Genomic DNA, 19,283 nt, shown 5'->3' on the forward strand with positions numbered 1-19,283 from the left:
ATTCTGAACTGAATATATGTCAGTCAATTTCTCCAGATTTTGGTGGACTTCTTTTGGTGGGTTAAAAAAAACAAACAAAAACAAAAACACAACAACAACAAACAAAACAAAAAAACCAAACCCACACACAATGGTGATATTTCAGGTCATGTCTTTATTTGCCAACCATAAAAACTGTTATTACTCATTGAAACATGTTTTTATTTTATTTTTTAAAAAAAGAAAAACAAACCTCAAACAGCTTACTCTTATATAATGATCATTGTGACCGTTTAACAAATCAAAATAGTTTTGTGAAAAAACAAATGAAATGCAATTACTTGTGAGAATATTCTGAATTAGAGTCAAGAAGAAGAAAATAAAACCCTCCCCCACCCACAATGACTGCACAAATTAGAAGACCAGTGTTACAAACAACTTTGTCATCAGAACTCACAGCAGATCCAAACCATTAAATACAGGATCGAAACAGAAGGAGTCATGTGAGAACATTCTGAATTAATGGTCAGGCACATAATTATTATACAAAATCATCATCATCGTCTACAGCAAGGTTTTAGATTTAAAGCTCACTGCCCAACAAGTCATTAAATTAAAAAAAAAAAAAAAAAAAAAAAAAAAAGTAATTTTACTGCTTCGCAGCATCACTTAAACAATTGCACTCTGAGATAAAGGAACATTTTTTAGCAAACAAATTTAAATTTCTTAGATTGAAATATGTTAGAATAAATTAAAAAACAAAAAATCCATCCAGACCTTAACATAATCATGCTGAGCATTTACAGATACGGAGCCGATACTGTCAGAAACTGAAGATTTGAGAATCCTAGAGTGCTGAACTTGATCTTCTCTCAGCCCCAAATTTTTCCACCGTCTCAAATGTGCACACTACCTCTCAGCTGTCCAGTGAGCTCAGCTCCTATTTATGGAGCACCAATACGGCGGAATTGACATGTGACATAATCTTGGTCATTGTATGGGAACAAATGCAGAATATGAAATAAGAGAAGAGGCAGACAGATTCACCTTTTTGACTGAAATAAGACAACTGGAGGATTTAGGCAGTTAAAGGCTTGTGGGGACTACAGCTGGTGACATGGGTTTAGAGCTGACTGCAGCAGATGCTGTTAAAAAACGGCCACATATCCGGGGCACAGATGCTGAACATTTGATACTAAAACAAAATCACAGATTTCAAGTGAGCCATCAGTTAGCAGTGACTTTTACGATCATTTTAAAAACATTTTATTACAATAAGTGACTGAAGAAGCTCTCTTTATGAAAAAATTTTTAAATCGAAAATTGTATCTGAAACAAACGGAAGTCTGTCATGTTATGGTACAATTAAGGGCTACAGACTTAGACTTGGTTGAATCATTGATGTGAAACTACTCCTTAAGCAGTACCATGATTGATAAATGTTATGGACAAACAAAAGCCTCTTCAAATAATTAAGAACAACAGTTTGCCACCCTGATTTTACCATTAGCCGATTGCCCACATTATGTAACAATCATCAGACATTCTGTTCTTGCTAGAAGAGAGAGAAGGAGAAGAAGAAGAAAGGAAATTTCAGGCATGCAGCAAAGAAACTGAGGGGAAAAAAAAACTGACCACAAATAATACTTTGCAGTGGATGTTCTGTTCAAAAGGCAGGTCAGTCTAAAATTGTAAATGTGTGATTGTTAGTGTTAAAGCTATTCTTGAGGTCTCTCGGTGGGCTCACTTTATCAATTTTCAGTCTTGGTTGCATTTCCATTTCCCTTCATAAAACACATCTACTCACTTTAAATTCCCTTCTCTCACTCTCTTCTATCTTATAGGGTTAGTTCGCCATCTACCATGGCCTTAAGAGGGCTAATATTTGAAATATACCAGCTGGTAGCTAGTAAAAAGCATCATGGGGTAGATTAGTACTGTTGAGCTTGAGCCTGCAGAGTCAAAGGGTCCGGCCAGGAGGTGAGGTTCATGGATCAGTTCACAGTTTGGACCGCAGAGGCTTCAGGTACTTGTGGAAAGATTCGTGTACCTGTAGGGAGAAAAAAAAAAGTTGCTGAAATAATGCAACAAATGTACACAATGATCATACAAACAAGTTTAGTGTGAGGTTGGATTTGCCAACATCTTCATTTTCATATAAAACTCTCGAGTTCCACGCTGCTGATAAATGCAAAGAGCAGCTTATCATTAACACTGTGACCATACAACCTTGTGGGCTCGACTGACCTCTGTAGCATTGAGGGGGGATTTGCGAGCCCACTCGAACATGTGCTCATAAACATTCCCATCGTATCGTCCCAGGACCGAATTCAGCTTCTTGTCGTGGACGTCAAAGGCATCCACCAGGGCCACAGCGTTGGGCCTCAGCTGAGCCAGCAGCTCCTTGATTCGATTAGAAATCTGCATCACCTGAGGCACACTCAGCAGTCCGGCCTAGAAAAAGAATTTAAGAAAAAAACAAACAAACAACACCAGCAGCTGTAGAAATTGGATCTTAGATCAGACCAAGCTGAGCAGTAGAAAGAGCATTGAAACAGCACTGTTGTGCTTATCTGCTGACCACACACATGATTTTTCTTACCTGTAGGAAGTCTCCAGAGTTCTTTGTGATGCCATACAGGGTGTAGAGCAAAGCCAGGGTTGACAGCACTGAGTGTACTGCTGTATCAGCAACCTCCCCAAGCTTGTCAGTAAAGAGTTTCACTACAACATAGTGACAGTGGGCCTGAACACAAGAGAGAAAAAAAAAAGAAAGTGTGTGTGTGTGTGTGTGTGTGTGTCTATATCGATATCCATCTATATAAATAAAATCAGACTTTAAAAAGTAGATAGATAAATAAAAATCATGATTTGAATTTGACTTAAGAATGCAGTTCACATATATCGGTGCTCTTACTCTACAATAAACAAAAGAACCGAAGATACTGACTAGTAACAAACAACCTCCAACTTTAGGGCAATATTCAAAGGGTGACAGATGTTTTAGATATTCTGTTCAAGTAAAACCTTCCCCAAGGTTAGTCATAATTTATTCATAAAAAAGGACAATCAAGCAAAATTGAACTTACATTTGAGGCTCTGACCAGGTCAATGGCGCTGTTGTTCCAGGCATCCTCCTGACTCTTCCTGCGTTGCAGCTCCTGCTGGATGCTCTTCGCTGCCAGCTCCACTAGACTATAAACACAGAAACATAGCGTGCATTAAGCAACAAAGCCAGAATTACCTCCTTGTGGTTGTAGGTAAGCTGCAGTTTTACATCCCCGTATGTCTAGACTAAAATGTCTATGTACCGAATGCTCTTCGGTGGATCAACATTAAAGATTAGCGCTCACCTACAGAGTTGCATACTGAATACAACTAAATGTGAGTACAATCAGTCTTCCCTTTTCGTTCACAATTACAGATCAAAGAGTGTTTCCATGTCACACTAAAGTTGACTTTTAAGCTTTTGTGATGGAAAACAAAAAAAGATAAGCCCCTCCTATGACAGTAACTAGTGTTTGCATAATAGACTTAATAGATAAATAGCAGGTTTACACTAAAGACTTGGAGGAAGATAGTCTACAACATTCAAGCTTCAATGAATACATCTAAAATTGGGCTTAGACAGGGATTATGAAGTCCTGGATTAAGGCAAGTAAGCTAAAAATGAGGTTTTATGCTGTGAAATAATGATAAAAAAAAAAAAAAAAAAATGTTTTTGCGGCATTGCTGATGTTGTGACAGATACTGTAAGAGCGGTTTCTTTGGTGGTAAACAAAACAAATGCAGGGGTACAAAGAGAGCATTTTACAACTTGGGGAGGCAGAGCAGCCACCAACCTTAAACACAAACAAATTAACTGAATTAGTTTGAGTCTGAAACAATACAGTATGTGCGCCCTTTGGATGAAACAAGAAAAACTTCCAGGTGCCTCAAATAATCAGAAACACGTGGCTTAAGATAGAAAGGGGAGATGAGAGAAGTTGCCTATGCTCCCTGACAAACACTGCTGAGTCCAAGTTAAACCTGCCTCCCTGATGGATTTATTTAATCTTCAATTTAGAGACGCTTTAATCCTCCCTCTTGCAATCGCCTTAGTTAGAGCAGGCAGAAATATACGACTGAGCAAATGTCAGACTGTGCAAGTCCATTTTTAAGAAACACCAAACAAGCTTTTTAGTCTGGTTCTTGACTAAAGCCTCACCTACCTGCCAACACAGAGTCAGTATTTGACACCATAACACTCATTTAGTTTTCTCAGATATGTCAAACTCCTCTTATGAAAAACTAGCCTTTTACTACTTTCTTTTCATCTGTTTAGTCCCAATACTTTAAGCATCATTTTCCTAATACTATTCAAAAAAAACAAAACAAGACACCCAATTAGAAATGCATATTTACCTTTTAACCCTCTGATGTTTAAAGTTGGACCACATTTAAAAAAAACAAAAAAAGAACCCTTCCACCACAGTTGACACTCCCTGCCAAATGGGTTTAGATAATGACAGCTGCAGTCATGTGATCAGCTCTGCATATCATGTCACATGCAGGAAATGACCAACAACTGCAGGTTTAAGTCAGACTTGCACTAGCCAACTGAACTATTAAAGAGATCAGTAGTGACAACTGCAAAACTTGTTTTTAAAAAGAAAATACGGTGTATAACATTTAAGGACAACACTCAGTGGAAACCCATTCCTAAATATGAATGGGAATCAAAAAGCAACTTTGTCAGAGACCATCATGATCATGGTTCTCAGTTGTGAAGTGGCAGCATGGAGAGGGCATATTTTACCACCCCCACTGCACTTTACTGTGTAGAAATGTTACTATACACAGTAAAATACACAGATTTCTTCTCTGTACACAGTTTAAAAATTTTTGTACACAACTTCTTTTACAGTTTTTCATTTTTCTAATATCTCCAATTGACTTTTTCTTCCTGACTTCTTCCTTTTGCTGCTGTAGCAAGTGAATTTCCCCAGTGTGCAATCCAATGTTCAAGTTCCACCACCTTTTCTAATGTACGAACCCAGAAAACCTGTACAATTCTACTAGATATATAAATATTAATGGCAAATAAAAGGAAACGGGTGATATTTCATGTAACAAGGTCATCATCTTTCCCACTGCTCTCTTACATGGCTGCTCGGAGTTTGTAGACCTCCGTCAGGCTAGTCAGGTCATTGATGTCAACCACTGTTGGCCTGGCAGCGACGGGCTGTGGCTGCACCCTCCGCACATCTGCTTCATTCAGGTATGACACAATGCCGCTCAGCTGCTGGCCTGCCTTAGCCTGTTTGTAGCTCTTCACCAGGTATCTGCAGACACGAGTGTTCAGTTTAACAGTTAGTTGCGCGAGATAGCTAGCAGCTGTGTTTCTATTAATTGAAAGCTTTACAGAAATATTTACTGTACCTATTAGAAATAAAAGTTAACATATCTTCATTTCATTCAACTGTGTGTGTTTTAGTCATCGGTGTGAAGGAGAGTTTATGAAGGGAGCTTTTATGTTACACCACCAATACTGACACCGAGGACATAATTCAGCTTCAGTTTTTCTCTAATTTGTGGTGTTAAATGTCACTTTGCGTTACCTGGCAGTCTGCAGCATCATGACTGTATTCTCTCCCTCGTAGGTGCAGGTAGGGGTAAACTCAACATAAATGTCCGGCAAGGCACTGCTTCGAGAGTAACCGTGGCCACCACATGACATGCGGCACACCTCAATGGCTGAGGTCGCTTCCCATGAGGTGAAGGCCTTCAAACCCGCAGACAAGGCATGGAGCTGTGAATTAGAGGGCAAAGCAAGTGAAACAGATTAATTCATAGCTATAAATGAATTAAACTTAAAAAATGGGAACAAATATATGGTTCTGTGACAGGCTGGACTGAAAGTAAGTGGAAGAAGAATAAAAAGCAGTCTGTCCAAAGAAAGGGGACAGGCCACCATTCCACCAAATACCAGCAACCGTGTGCCATCATATGCGACACAGAAATGCTTCAGAAATGTCTGGTAATTGCTTCTAACATTTTGCTCAAAATTCCAAACAGATTTGTTTTTCCAAAATGTAAAGTGTAAAAATCTATTTTAAAAAAAAGAAAGTGTTTTTAAATGTTATGTGATTAATCTGTCCATTGATCATCAGCACAATTCCTCACTTAATTCTCATTCTAGTACACCCCACCCAGCCCCCAACTTAATTTAGACCCTGACCACAGAAGTGGGATCAACAGAGTGGGTGCACTAGTCCAATTAAGCTTTGATGCCCCACATGAGGGTGGCTGGTCAGTACCTCAGGCATCTCGCTGAAGTCTCCCTGGTTGATGTCTTCAGTAATGCGGTGGTAGGTCTCCCTCATGTACTGGCCAACAAAAGTGAAGGCATAGGCTGTGGCCAGCAGTGGGAACAGCTTGTACTGCTGTGTCTGATAGTCGAGGATCTGAGGCTCTGGCTCTCTGTGCAATAGAAACACAAAACTTATTTTTTTCATGATTGAAACAGTGACACAGACGAGCGAGACCACCGAGTTTAATACTCTCAGGTCTTTTTATAGTCACCTATGCAAAAGTTGCAGATGTGTCAATCCTAGCTGTTTGCACCACAGTATACTTCACATCACATACCGCTGTGATTCATTTTTCCTTTATGCTGATATTCGGGCAAACTAGGAACCACTAGTAGAGTGAAGTACTTTAAAGTACTAGTGTAACTTTCAGCCTGTTCACTTGGTTTATTTCAGCTCAACTACAAATTTGTTTTTACTCACTACTTTTGAGTCATGAGATGTTTGTGCAAATGTTTGCATTGACAGCAATCAACTGTCCACTGACCCTGGCCGTATTTCAGACTGGTGACGAACGGCACTGTAGCGGATGGCAATGGTGGAGGACTTTGCAAGGGCTCGAGCTGACTCAGCGACAATCATGGAGCGGATGAACACCATGGTGCCGTAGGTCAGCTTAGTACTTGGTGGTTGCACATAGGCTCCATCTGGCGCCACCTGGTGGACAGAGTCATATTGAAGCCCTACTTGAAATGCATTTATTCTGTATCCATATAACCACCAACAACACCAAGTGTCAATGTATATTACCAAACTGAATAAGTATTTTTTTTTAAGTAATTCTTGCAAGGCATTTGCAAATGTAATCCCAATGAGGACACAATTTCTGACACTCATTAGTTAAACCACCACTGTTAGCCCAGATTGGTGCTTGATTATAAAAGAATCTGCAAGGAGCAAAAGGACAAGCAATGGTTGAAACAGGATCAATGACTGTGCCTAATTTCAAGATCAGCAATTCCCTTCCCAAACATCACAAACAAAGAGCTGAGGTAAATTAATCCACTCATGGTGAATCACTGCTGTTAAAAAGACAAACTTTCATTTCACCTTGGCGTATTTCATCAGCATGTTCTCCCGTGGAATTCGTACGTTCTCCAATTTCAGGAAGCCGTTGTCAACCTCATTGAAGCCAAACTTGGGGCCAATGTCGCCAACAACAATACCTGAGAGAGAAAGATAAACAAAGCCAGTAAGAGAAAAAGTGAGATGGACAGAAAGGATGATGAGGACTTACTTTACAAATATCACATTCAGAAAGTCATCACAGACTGTGGTTACCTGGCAGGGGTAAATGTGTGTTCATATCTCTGATGGGTACGATGAAAGCATGCAGACCATGGCAGTTTCCAAGAGTGTAAAGCTGTGCTAACACTATGGCATGGTTGGAGGTCTTCCCAACTAGAAAGAGAGAGTGAAATGGTTAACAAAAGCAAAACAAGAAAACCCCACAAATGCTATTCATGATGAAACCCCAGACCTAACGGAGTCAAAACACTTACGTCCTCCGGGCCACCACTTGATGGAGCTCACAGTGGGACTGTTCAAGACAAACTCTTGAGTGGCTGGATCATATGTGGCTGTGGTCTCTAGCCCTCTAAGGTGTGTGCCTGGAGTGATTCAATATGTCAAAGGCCACCAGACACACATGCAGAGAACACAGTTAAAAAGCAAAAGTAGTGCATCACAGTGCTGGTTAGACATTAGCAGTCGATCTGATGATTTTTATGCAAAACTACTACTACTGTTAACAAACATGCCTAGACTAAAAATTACATTTACAGAATACAACTTTAGCATCAATCAGAGATGGAAAAAAAATCTAAGTTTAAACTTATAATAAATAGACAGCACATTTGGCCCTTGAGACTTAAAATAAAGTATCCAGTATAAATTTACTTAAATAAAATAGCTGAATCCACTTCTCTCCGAGAGAAGCTTGTAGGTGTTTGACAGATCTTAATTTTCAGTCACAGTTTTAAGATGATTCAGTTGCATGCTGTTTAAACTGGATTTTACTGGTTTTTAGTTAAAGACATAACACCCCATGCTGTTAAAGTATAGTAAAGATTGTTAGTGAAGACAAGAAAACAAAACAAAAACAAAAACCAGATAAGAAGAGCTACTGTGGAATAGGAGGGGTTGTTAGGGAGTAGAACAGCCAGTGATAAACTACTCAATGTTTCTCTGTGGTTACATTTTTTTTAAGTTCTGAAAGGAAAACTTTACATTTGTCCAGTGGCCCCGTGGACACAGATGTTATGTAAATGAATCATTGGTTTCAAGATTTCGTTTCTCTTTAACAAAGAAGAAAACACTTCCACTGTCAGAGATATACTGGGTGCATTTACCATCATCTAATCTTAAAGTAGCACAGTGGTTTAACTCTTACTTTGTTTGCAGCAGTTCTCTAGTTGACTGAATTCACCTAAATTCCTTGAAGTGTCTTTAAATAAACCACTTGTACACCAGCGCAAATTTTGGTTGGTGAATATACATATTTGAATAATAAACTAGTGCTGAATGCCATGTGTAAAATAAACAAATAAATAGATAATAAACAGCACCAAATTCTTTCTTACTTTAAATCGCAACCAACCTGACTCAATAGTTTGTGGGAATATTGACAATAAAATTAAAAATGGCATAGTGTTCCTAACTGGCCTACTGTTTTGAACTTCATTTTACCGTGGCCCATCTCAGTCTGAGCGTAGGTGCCGATGATCTTTAGGGTCCAGGCGGGCATGAAGAAACGGTCCATTTGCTCTGGGGTGGCCTGGTTGAGTAGTGTGGGCAGGAACATCCCGAGATGAAGATCCAGGGGCTCTGGCCTGTCAGGGTGCACACATCTTGGCCACGCAAAGCAGTGGGAAATGGGGAAAAAAGCAGGTTGTAATGTAGAAAGGGCGAGGAGAAGGGACGCAGATGGTGGAAGTGATTATGAAGAGTTTAAGACAACGTTAGCAGAGATGAATGAGAAGATAATGATGCAGTTGTGTATCCGCAGGAAGAATTATTTACAGGAATTGAAATAGTGATGCAAGAATAAAAGATGTGCACAAGCAGCAGAGAAAGAGGTGACAAAGACAAATTAAAACAATTTGTCAGCATGACATGCATATTGGAATTGCTGATTTGATCATGTGGTGAGAATCCAACTTCAAACTTCATAAATGCCATTTTCCAAAAGTTTGTCTTTAGTAGCTGGCTCTACACATTTAGCCATACCACTGACAGGGATGACCAAGTTTGGGTTGCTCAGGTGGCAACAACTCAAAGCCACCAAAAATGTTTAGGGGAATGGAACGGATACATAGATGTAAACTGGACCTGTTTGTTACAACTCTGACAGAATGTATATATTAATTAAGTTTTGCTTGTTTTACGTTATTGTATTTTTGCACAACTCTGTTGCTTGTGAAGCTCGCACACAAGAATTTCACTCACATGTACTGTACCAGTGTACCTGCACATGTGATGTGACAATAAAAGTGATTTGATTTGATAAGTCTAAAGAGATAACTGGTAGTGTTATTTATATGCTCATTTTGAATATGATACTAGCCACATGTTGGGAAATAAAGTTGGGCTGGAAAAGTCGAATTAGGCAATTTATTTTTAAGTGGAACATTTAATTATTAACATGACTTTGTAGTTACAAAAACAAAACAAAAAAAAGGATAGTGCTTTCTTTGGTCCTGAGATCATTTACAGGAGGAGAAGAAACATTAAACAGTCTAGTCATTGAAAGGATTCAGTGTGTCATGAAAAAAATAAACAAAAGCAAAAAACAAAAAAAAAACAACAACAACAAAAAAACAAAACACAGAAGCAGTTAGTTCCTAAACAAAGGAGCAAAAATGTGCCACCTCCAACTTTAACTAATAAAATTGTAGCAGGCAGCAAATTCAAAATGAGCAACTGTTGCCAACACACAGTGCAGAGTTTTTAATATTTATTTGCATCATTTTCAGTGAATATGGGCTCTAAATCGCAAATTTCAGCAGTCTGATACTAGGGATAGCCTCACAAGAGTGTTAAGGTGCCGTTGACCACAACTAAGTGTTCTCTCTAACTGACCCAGTGTAGGCTCAAACCAAACTGAAATGGTGAGTAAATACAGGGGTAAATATTAAGTGCAGCTTTGTGACAGATTTACAAATTCAAAATGACATCCACCCGGCTTTTTAACAGAAAGCCACCAAACAATAGCTGCTTGGCTCACATTCTCTCTCACAGAGATTTGCCAATTTCTCAGATTACAAAGAGACATTCAGAGGCCTCATTATGAGCTGCAGAAGTTTGTGGCTCATCCACAAACTTCTGCAGCTCATAATGCTGCTTCTCTTACTCTTTCAAGACTTCATGAAAAAGACAACTGAACTAGTTTCATGTTTCTAGTTCCCATCATTTCAAATCCACAGGCCAAACAAAGACAGGCCATCTCTGATCAGTTATTCAGTCTTAATTGTTAAATCATGCATAGAAAAGAGCGCAAATCAAGGGAGCAATCAAAATATACACAAGCTTCATAATTGGGGCATTATCAACATAGAAAGGGGAATGAAAGAGTCAGTGGAAAGGAAGTAGACTTAGAAATTGCTTATGGGAAAATGTGTCGATGACATAAAACTAGTTTAATATTTAGGGTCTAAATGGGAACTTCTACTGAAGCTATGCTAGTAGCATTGATAGATCTACATGTAGCGTGTCTTTTAGAAAAGCATGCAACTGCAAACACAATCATAAAGACACATGCAACTACTTTGGATTTTGTCAATATTTTACTTCTGTCAAACACATACAAGAAATTAGAGTTATGGTTTTAAAAGTTTTATTCTTTTACTCAAATGTGACTGCTGATCATTTATCAGCAGAGGATGATAAAGTTTTGTCCAAGGGCCTTAATCAACATTCAATAAGTTCAAAGCTAAGTCCAGGACTGACCGTGACCCATCTCAGTTTGGGCATACGTGCCCACCACCTGGTAGGACTCTGCCAAAGGCAACCATTTCTGTTTTTGATGATGGTCACATTGGCTGTACAGGAATGGGATGAACATGCCAAAGTGTAGTCCCAAAGGCTCCTGATTGTTGCCTTTGACCATACTGGGTAAAGGGAAGTGTACACAAGTGTGGTTCAGACAATGTTAACTCACATATTAGACACTGATAATTTGATTACATCCAATTGGAAGTTTTCTACATACATCAAGTTTGGATCTGTCAAACACATACAAGAAATCAGAGGTATTCTTAGTGTTAAACACTTTTCCCATCCTGCTTAAAATGGCATTTTGCCTGGCCTTAGAGATCATTTATTAAACTTTTTTTGGGGAAAAAAATGTTTTTAATTTGAAGCGTTTCAACACAGAATCATTAAGTTTCGTCTAAGGAACTCCACAAAAATTAAGTTAATTTGTGTCAAAAGCTAAATCCAAGACTGACCGTGACCCATCTCAGTTTGGGCATACGTGCCCACCACCTGGTAGGACTCTGTCAGAGGCAACCATTTCTTTTTTTGCTGAGAGTCACACTGGCTGTGCATGGTTAGAAGGAACACCCCAAAATGTATTCCCATAGCCTCTGGGATGTTGCCTTTGACCATACTGGGTGAATACAAGGTCAGATTTACCATCAACTCAAATGTTAGATGACTGCATTATTTTATGACATCAAGTTTATTTCCTATATAGTGATATTAAGTTTGGATCTGCCAAACATACAAGAAGTGAGAGATACTCTGTTCAACAGTTCCCAGTTTTGCTAAAACAAAACAACCCCAAAATATAACTTAGATTAAACTCTCAAAAGTTGCAAATTTGAGGCATTTTAGCACAGCATCATGAAGTTGTGTCTAAGGGTCTTAAATAGTCAAGTCAATAAGTTTAAAGTAAATCCAAGAATGACCGTGATCAGTTTGGCCAGATTTTACCAAGTGGAGCAAAAAAAACCCCCAAAAAACCCCAAAAACAAAAACAAACAAAACATGCAAAATGCAAGTGAAGAGCTCTAACAGTACTCATTTTAAAACAAAGATGCATGGACTTTAATGTACAAATGGTGCTAATTAGCCAGTCAAAAATAATAATACCCAATGAACCCAGTAAATAACCAAAACAGTGTGTACATGGAAATGCAGATTTTAAACATGCGCTTCTCTACAAAAGAATGGGGCAAACCCTCTTAGAAATTGCTGGGGACTGTGTGCAGATAAATCTGTACGATCTCTAGACAGATCCAACAGCTCAAGTGAAATACATGACAAACTATTAAAGTGATTGTGTAGATAACGAACAAACAACTTTGCTTACAGTCAGATCCTGACCCATCTGCATTTTTAATAAGTGTGTAAATGGAAACATTTTTCCCTGTATGTTATGTAATGTTGCAAGCCAAAGCCCCATTAAAAGCTGTATTTTGGCAGACATTTCAGTACAGCATGCATTATGTGGTAGTGGGGAAATTTTAAAACATTTAAAAATTAAAATAAACAGGTAATGTGTCATGTTGCAGAGCTCTGTGTGTATGCACCTCTGAGAAAAAGGCACAGAGTTGCTCTTGTGCTCTTTGCAGTTTTCATTGTGGATCAATCTCTGTGCAGAAATATGACAGTCAACCTGAAACACTCCAAACCCATCTGCTCACTGTTCCTCATCAAAATATGACAATGGTCTTCAGTAATATGAGGACCAGAAGAATGTGGGGCTCAGCTCTAAACATGCAGGGTGAGAACTCAGTGACGAGCTACAGATCATTTGGGGATTTTTGACTGTTAATAAATCTGGTCATGTGTCTTGACAAATCAAAGGATTTGTATGAATATGTGCAGTTTACAGTGGAAGTAAAGCTGCACTGCATGGTAGAGCTTTGAAGAACTGAGTTTAAATAAATGCACACAGCTCATGAAGAAAGCACTTGATACAAGGCAGGTTGTTGCCCTCTAACACAATTTTAATCTTATGCGAACTTTGCCCCAGCTGCTTTTGTTGTTGACTTAGTTGCCAAGAGTGGTTTAAAAAAAAAAATCTACCAGACTGGGTTCAATTTGGGGGGGGGGGGGCTCTTAAGGACCTGGCGTCCACATATGTGGACATCACATTTTGGGTTATTTAGACCATAATACTCAATTTTGCTCAACAAGGGCCTGATATCCACTTACGAGACATTATACTGCTACTGTTCTATCGAAATTTTAAACAGATATCCTCATAAGTGGCTCTCATTTTTCTCAGAAACAAAAATTAGGTAAAAATATTTTTTTTTAGTAATTCTTTGTTTTTACATTCATCAGGTCCCAATCAGCCCAAATATCAAAGAGAAATTAAAAATGCATGCCGTGGAAGAGTTCAGGTCTTAGGAGGTTAATTAAGAAAACTATATTAGGCCCGTTCATGTAACATCTGTGACACTGTTTGGGAAACAAACATTGGTTTTCGTTGCTTTGCATATCGCACACAAGCTGACAGAGAAGGTGGGTGGATAATTTGATTACTGTCAAAGTACAGTCGGGGTGTAGTAACATTAAAGTACACCACATACACGATACTTTACCTTTGAGCCTCACATCATTTGCTTCATAAGAACATTTCGTTAAGCCTTTTTATGAGTATACGCTGAAATGCACTGAGTGTGATAAGCCCCCCCTCCCCCCTTATATTTCTACAGATGAACAGCATCTACACACAAACGAGTGGATTTAAACATTTGCAGGCTGTTCTTTAATAACAAACCCATCTACTTTAACAGTTGGCTTTATGAGCTGATTCTTCTACCACATACCTCTTATACTGGTAGATCTCCTCTGGGTCAGCAATACCATACTCTCTGAGCTTCAGGATCATTTGGGCACTTTTTCTAACGGCTTGGTCATAGCGCTCACTGCGGGACAAGAAGTTTGGGTCTTCTTCCTTAAAGTCTGGGTCGCTGAAAACGAGTGACTCTACAGTGGAAATTCAAACATTCATGCATTAGTGAGGCAGCTACTAATTGAACAGGTATGGCAGGCTGAAAAGGATGAATCCAACAAATACCTCAAGGCAAAACACATAGTAAGCCTGTTTCACCAGAATTGAGTAGGACACAACCACTCAGCATCCTATAACAAACTGTAAAGAAGTCATTCGCTTAGCAGAATGGTTTTAGTGGATTTTTTTTCTAGGGAAAAAGAGGTCACATGGGAAGCTGGGATTGCTGCAAAGGTAACTCTACACATAGGCTGAGTTCAGTTCTGCTTAATATCAATAACTAATTCTCTCTCTTTATGAAGTTATTGGTGTGATCCTCCAGTCCCATGTGGCCCCTTGGGAAAATTAATTGTTCCCCCCTGTCCTGTGATCCCTGATGACACAAGAAACAGCTTCCGTTAGCTTGGCATTAGCAGTTTATCAGTTTATATGAGAGACACATTAACCTTTACTTAAAAAAAAAACAAAAAAACAAAAAAAAAAAAAAACTGCAAATGCCCGTTTATTGATTTCCACAATGCCAAATTTCAGCTTGAATTTGAACATTGGAGTACCGGATGAAAGATTTCACTGTCATAAATATACCTATATAGTAATCAGTATGCTCCTCAAGTTGTACGTGCTGAACTAACATTACACGGGGCGTGTCAGCATTTTGGGTTCATCTACCGGCTGTCCACAATAAAAAAAAAAAGAAAGAAAGAAGAGGGTTAAAGTGCATTACTTCAGTACAGTGAAACGCAATCGTAAATATAAATTACACTAAAGCCGAATTTAGATTCGGATCGCATAAAAATCATTGTGGCACAGTCAACTTCAGAAATGCCACTTTAAACTAATCATTCTGAGACTGATATCTAAAACATATAAAAGTGTGTTGTACCCCGGACACTGAAAGTCACCTGCAGGTTATGAGAGCTGCTAACACCTTAGCTAACAGCCGATGGAAACACGGTTGTGCTAACATTAAACTTCTCTTACCTTCACGTGAGTGTTTTTTACTTAAATGCAAGTACAGGTCCCATGATTGTATTAATTTAAAACAGTCAGCAGCACCAAACGCGTTAAAATAACATGTTTTGACCAAGGACGACATTTACAATCTCACCAATTTCTCGCCTTCTTCTGGTCTTTTCTGGGCCACCGTCCAAAATAAAGGTCAGTTTTTCGACGTCAAACGTGGCATTTTTTCTTTCCTTAACGATATCAGGATTCATGGTTCCGTCTCAGACTGGAAACAATACTTACTACTTAAAACTATGAAGCGACCCAGATCCTAAAACTCCTGCAAACTGACGGCTTCTCCTGAATCGGCCTCTTATCCACGCAGGCGCAGAGAGGCGGAGGTAAGCCACGTGACATGTAGCGCGGAAGTACCAAGTCGTCTTCAGTTAAACGACTCTTAAATTTTAATCATACAAACCAAACATTTTTTTAAGAAATCGGGATGCTGCCCTTAGCTGCAGTTTTTCATTTCCCCTGGGAAATAAACTCTGGAAGCGTGGAGGAAGGACAATCAGTCAGAACATTTGGCAGGTGGGGTTTGTTTCAAACTAGAAAAAAATCTTCAGTGTGTGGTTAAAGAGATCATGAACAGCCAGTTGTGACAAGCACAATATCTTGTATATACCTGATCTGATGTGGTCAGAGAGGACAGAATCAGACTTATATTAGTAAAGCTACGACTTTTTGGTTGTATTTCAGTAAATTCGATATTTTATTTAAATTTTCTATTGTTTGTTGATTTAGCCCACGCACGTTTATTCTTCCATAGGCATTAAGAGGGTAAGTAGCAACCAGATGCTGAGAATCAAATGCATTTGAGCTATTGACCATGGGTAAAATGTGAAGTTTTGACAGTTTTCTGGCTAGGAGCATTCAGATGTCTGTTAACATGGTGCCAAGGAGGAAAAATATCAACAACGATCTTTGATCATTAAAGCAATCTTCACTGCTTATCTGTCTGAGATGGATTACAAGACCAACCAATCTAAAGTCCATCGTTCAATAGTGAATTATTCACAAGTGGAAAAATATTCAAGACAGTTGACAGTCTTCCCAGAGGTCCATGCCCCATCAAATTCAACTAAAGGTCAGCCATCTAATGGCCAGAGAAATAGAAAAAATGTTAGTTGTCAAAGTATCTTGGACTCTACAGGCTTCAGTTAGCCTATTAAATATTAAAGTTCATGATAATACTATTAGAAAACAAGACCAAAGCGGAGATATTAGACTATAATGAACAGCACCACATTTGGCAAATCAAATGCAGCATGTCAGCACGAACATTATGGGCCATAATTCCTCCACAATGATATTAGACACTGATAAAGTCATACAGAAAACGATTGCTTCACGTTACTGTTGTTAAAGGTCAAACCACCTTCAAGTTACTGAATCATAAGGTGTACTTAGTTTTTCACTGCATGTGTTACAGTTAGAGACTTATTATACTTTCACAAATTAAGAAAAACACGCAATAGGATGCAGTACAAGTAAAAGGTGTTTGTAAGATAGTTAAAGTCTGAAAAACTGGTATTAAAACCATACAGTTTCTGAAAATGTCCTCTTAAAAATGAAAATCTTTGAAAATAAACTTTCTCTGCACTCTAGGATTTTTGCTGTCTTCACTGACTGGCAGCAGCACTGAGGGTGGTAGATGTTGACTCAGGCAGAAATGACTGTGTAACTGACATTAATGATTTTATAGCGCTTCTCTGCTCATACACCTTTATTTATTGTTATCCCCTATTCTCCTGTTTGTCACCTAAAACGTAAGTAATTTATAAAGTTTTAAAGTTATAAAGTTTGTATAAAGTTTACTTTTATAATTATTACTATCAATTTAAAAAACAAATGGAGCAGATTAAACATACAGAAGCTACTGTGTTGTTCACACTTTATGGCCCAATTGGCTGTTCATTAAACCACTAAAACATACACAGATCAGCGATTATATCTTCTACATAGATTTGGACCGTACTCCCCTGTTTACACACTTTTTAAAAAAATATTGAAGGGTAGCTTTTGTGAACCGGTTGTGTAAATGATTATTTAAATTGTAAATCATACAAAGTTACTCTTGTATAGCTCAATAACTAAACCACAGATCTGGAAATGAACCAAATTCACTTTAAATTGTTTTACTCATTTTTTTTCAGACTTGTATGCTATCAGCCTGAGGAGTCCAGGGCTACGCTGTCAGCACAGCATGCTTCTAAAGAGCACCGTGTGGTTGTCCACACCTTGTTTGTGGAGCCCTTCAACCCCATAATTGGAGCCCAGTACATTGTGCTGGGTGAGATAGAAAATGATGAGAGTAAGAGAAATATTTCACACAGACAGACAGTGTGCAAAAATGTTGCAGGGGACTGTTCAGATGTTAATTTACCTTCACATAACTTAAAAATGGGAAACATTAAGCAAGTGTCAGTTTGTCCTGTGTGTGGTTGACCTGATGCCATCTTTAAATGCTATGTTTGTTTGTTTGTGTTTGTTTTGGGCAAACGCAAATGTAAATTGCAGTTCAGTACCAGTGAAATTTCTTTGACTCTATTTAGCTTTATGCTGCCTTTTGAAAAGTTTAATTTGGGTATGATGTTTTGGTGCTATCACCTGCCTGTGTTTGTAACTTCTTGTCCTACAGGAGTCGGTGCAATGGTCCGTGCCCGTGTGCTGAACTGTGTTGACGGTGTAAACATTGCCCTTCTGGAGAAAGCCATCACTGAACAAAGACACTTCTTCACAGAGAGGGAGCGCAAACTGGGTGCACAACCTGCAGATGCAACATGATCAGGGACTTTATTCATGTGGTTTCTCAAGGTGCTCTTTGGTCATCAGAGCTGCAGTGATGCCCCTTGCTGTGTTGTCTGAACAGTGAACTTAATAACTGTCTAAATTTGCGTAAAAGACACAGGTTCACTTCTAAGAGTTTACGTGACTGTCCTGTGATCTGGGATTTTTCTGCACTTGATCAAGGGATTGCTTTTAAACAGCTAAAGCCCCGCATTAGTGGGGCATTATTAGATTTTCTTGTAGGGTCATTAAAGAGTTACAAACAGATGGTTTGGGTTTATGGCTCATAAATATGTCACATTTTTAGTTTTGTCTGTGATTCTGAAGACTCCAGGTGATGATTCGGCATGGACACAGCTTTAAAGATATGAGCAAATATCCATATGCATGTAATATGATAAAACTTCACTATATGTCCAAACATACTGGGCCATCAGGAGCAGCTTGGCCATGGAAACATCAGTGCCAGAAGAGTTTAGGATTCTGCAGCTGTTAAGCCAGCAGAGTTTTGGTGAATATTATGCATTGCACCTCAAGCTGGTGCTCCCTTTCTGTAACTGTGTGTTGTCTGCTACTTTGAGACTGAATTGTGTACTAAAAACTTTGCAAACTTAATATTGGGAAATCTCATCTGACTGTTAAAGTTTGGGTCAGGTTTATGTTGTCTGTCCCATTAATTTTATCAGCTAAGTGTGTTCTTAGCAGAAGTTAATGTTAAGAAATGATCAGATGTAGAAATCTTTGTACAAATTGAAATAAAGGATTGTTTGAGTCATCAGTAGCTTCCTTTTAAGCCCCTTTTTTGAATCTATCATTTGCCTTAAATGTTTCATGAAAACAATTTTAATATTAGTCTAAGATAACCCAAGTCAACTAAAAAATACAGGTGTTATTGATTAATTAATTTATTATTTGATGATTTAATTTATTAAGGAAAAAAACTATCCAAACCGTGGCCCTATGTGAAAAACTAATCCCCCCACTTTTTAAGTCACGAATTAACCGTGATTGAAAACTTTTTGTTGGAAAGCTGGGTTCTATTTCACTAACCATACCCAAGCCTGATCACTGTCAGGCAAGTAGAATAAAAAAACCCACTTAAATAGAACCTGTTTGATAAAGTGAAGCGGCCTAAAAGAACTCACAAAGCAACACATCATGCCACTGTCTAAAGAAATGGCTGAGAAACAAAG

General features: G+C 38.5%; 2 protein-coding genes across 5 annotated transcripts; one reads left to right on the plus strand and one right to left on the minus strand.

The window, feature by feature from the left end:
- Positions 1 to 134: 134 nt before the first annotated feature.
- Positions 135 to 15,625, minus strand: acox1 (acyl-CoA oxidase 1, palmitoyl). 4 transcript variants are annotated; one of them, XR_436796.2, is made up of 15 exons: positions 15,404 to 15,625; positions 14,111 to 14,270; positions 9,018 to 9,178; positions 7,832 to 7,939; positions 7,611 to 7,730; positions 7,380 to 7,495; positions 6,817 to 6,986; positions 6,279 to 6,441; positions 5,580 to 5,770; positions 5,124 to 5,303; positions 3,069 to 3,174; positions 2,582 to 2,725; positions 2,227 to 2,433; positions 1,627 to 2,029; positions 135 to 1,530 (listed from the first exon to the last, which is right to left on the minus strand). XR_436796.2 is itself a non-coding variant. In XM_006787498.2 (14 exons), exons 1-14 carry the CDS (start codon positions 15,510 to 15,512, stop codon positions 1,979 to 1,981), a joined length of 1,986 nt encoding a protein of 661 aa, XP_006787561.2. In that variant the 5' UTR covers positions 15,513 to 15,625; the 3' UTR covers positions 135 to 1,978. The 4 variants fall into 4 exon arrangements, 3 of the variants coding, with proteins under 3 accessions (XP_006787561.2, XP_087697995.1, XP_035762118.2); XM_006787498.2 differs by having other exon boundaries at positions 135 to 2,029; XM_087841869.1 differs by lacking the exon at positions 9,018 to 9,178 and adding an exon at positions 11,277 to 11,437 and having other exon boundaries at positions 135 to 2,029.
- Positions 15,626 to 15,655: 30 nt separating this feature from the next.
- On the plus strand, positions 15,656 to 18,868 carry ten1 (TEN1 subunit of CST complex). Its single transcript, XM_006787500.3, has 3 exons — positions 15,656 to 15,831; positions 17,457 to 17,614; positions 17,942 to 18,868. Exons 1-3 carry the CDS (start codon positions 15,743 to 15,745, stop codon positions 18,085 to 18,087), a joined length of 393 nt encoding a protein of 130 aa, XP_006787563.2. The 5' UTR covers positions 15,656 to 15,742; the 3' UTR covers positions 18,088 to 18,868.
- Positions 18,869 to 19,283: the final 415 nt, after the last annotated feature.

Source organism: Neolamprologus brichardi, chromosome 6 (assembly GCF_056152115.1).
Source record: "Neolamprologus brichardi isolate AB-2024 chromosome 6, ASM5615211v1, whole genome shotgun sequence".
Classification (NCBI taxonomy): domain Eukaryota; kingdom Metazoa; phylum Chordata; class Actinopteri; order Cichliformes; family Cichlidae; genus Neolamprologus; species Neolamprologus brichardi.

Coding starts and splice junctions, on each gene's coding strand:
- acox1 (XM_006787498.2), bottom strand. CDS start 15,512: ATGAATCCTGATATCGTTAAGGAAAGAAAAAATGCCACGTTTGACGTC. Junction 7,940..9,017: donor TCAGACTGAGATGGGCCACG/GTAAAATGAAGT, acceptor GAATCACTCCAG/GCACACACCTTAGAGGGCTA. Junction 2,030..2,226: donor CCCCCCTCAATGCTACAGAG/GTCAGTCGAGCC, acceptor TTCTCCCTACAG/GTACACGAATCTTTCCACAA.
- ten1 (XM_006787500.3), top strand. CDS start 15,743: ATGCTGCCCTTAGCTGCAGTTTTTCATTTCCCCTGGGAAATAAACTCT. Junction 15,832..17,456: donor TCAGTCAGAACATTTGGCAG/GTGGGGTTTGTT, acceptor ATTTTTTTTCAG/ACTTGTATGCTATCAGCCTG. Junction 17,615..17,941: donor TGAGATAGAAAATGATGAGA/GTAAGAGAAATA, acceptor CTTGTCCTACAG/GAGTCGGTGCAATGGTCCGT.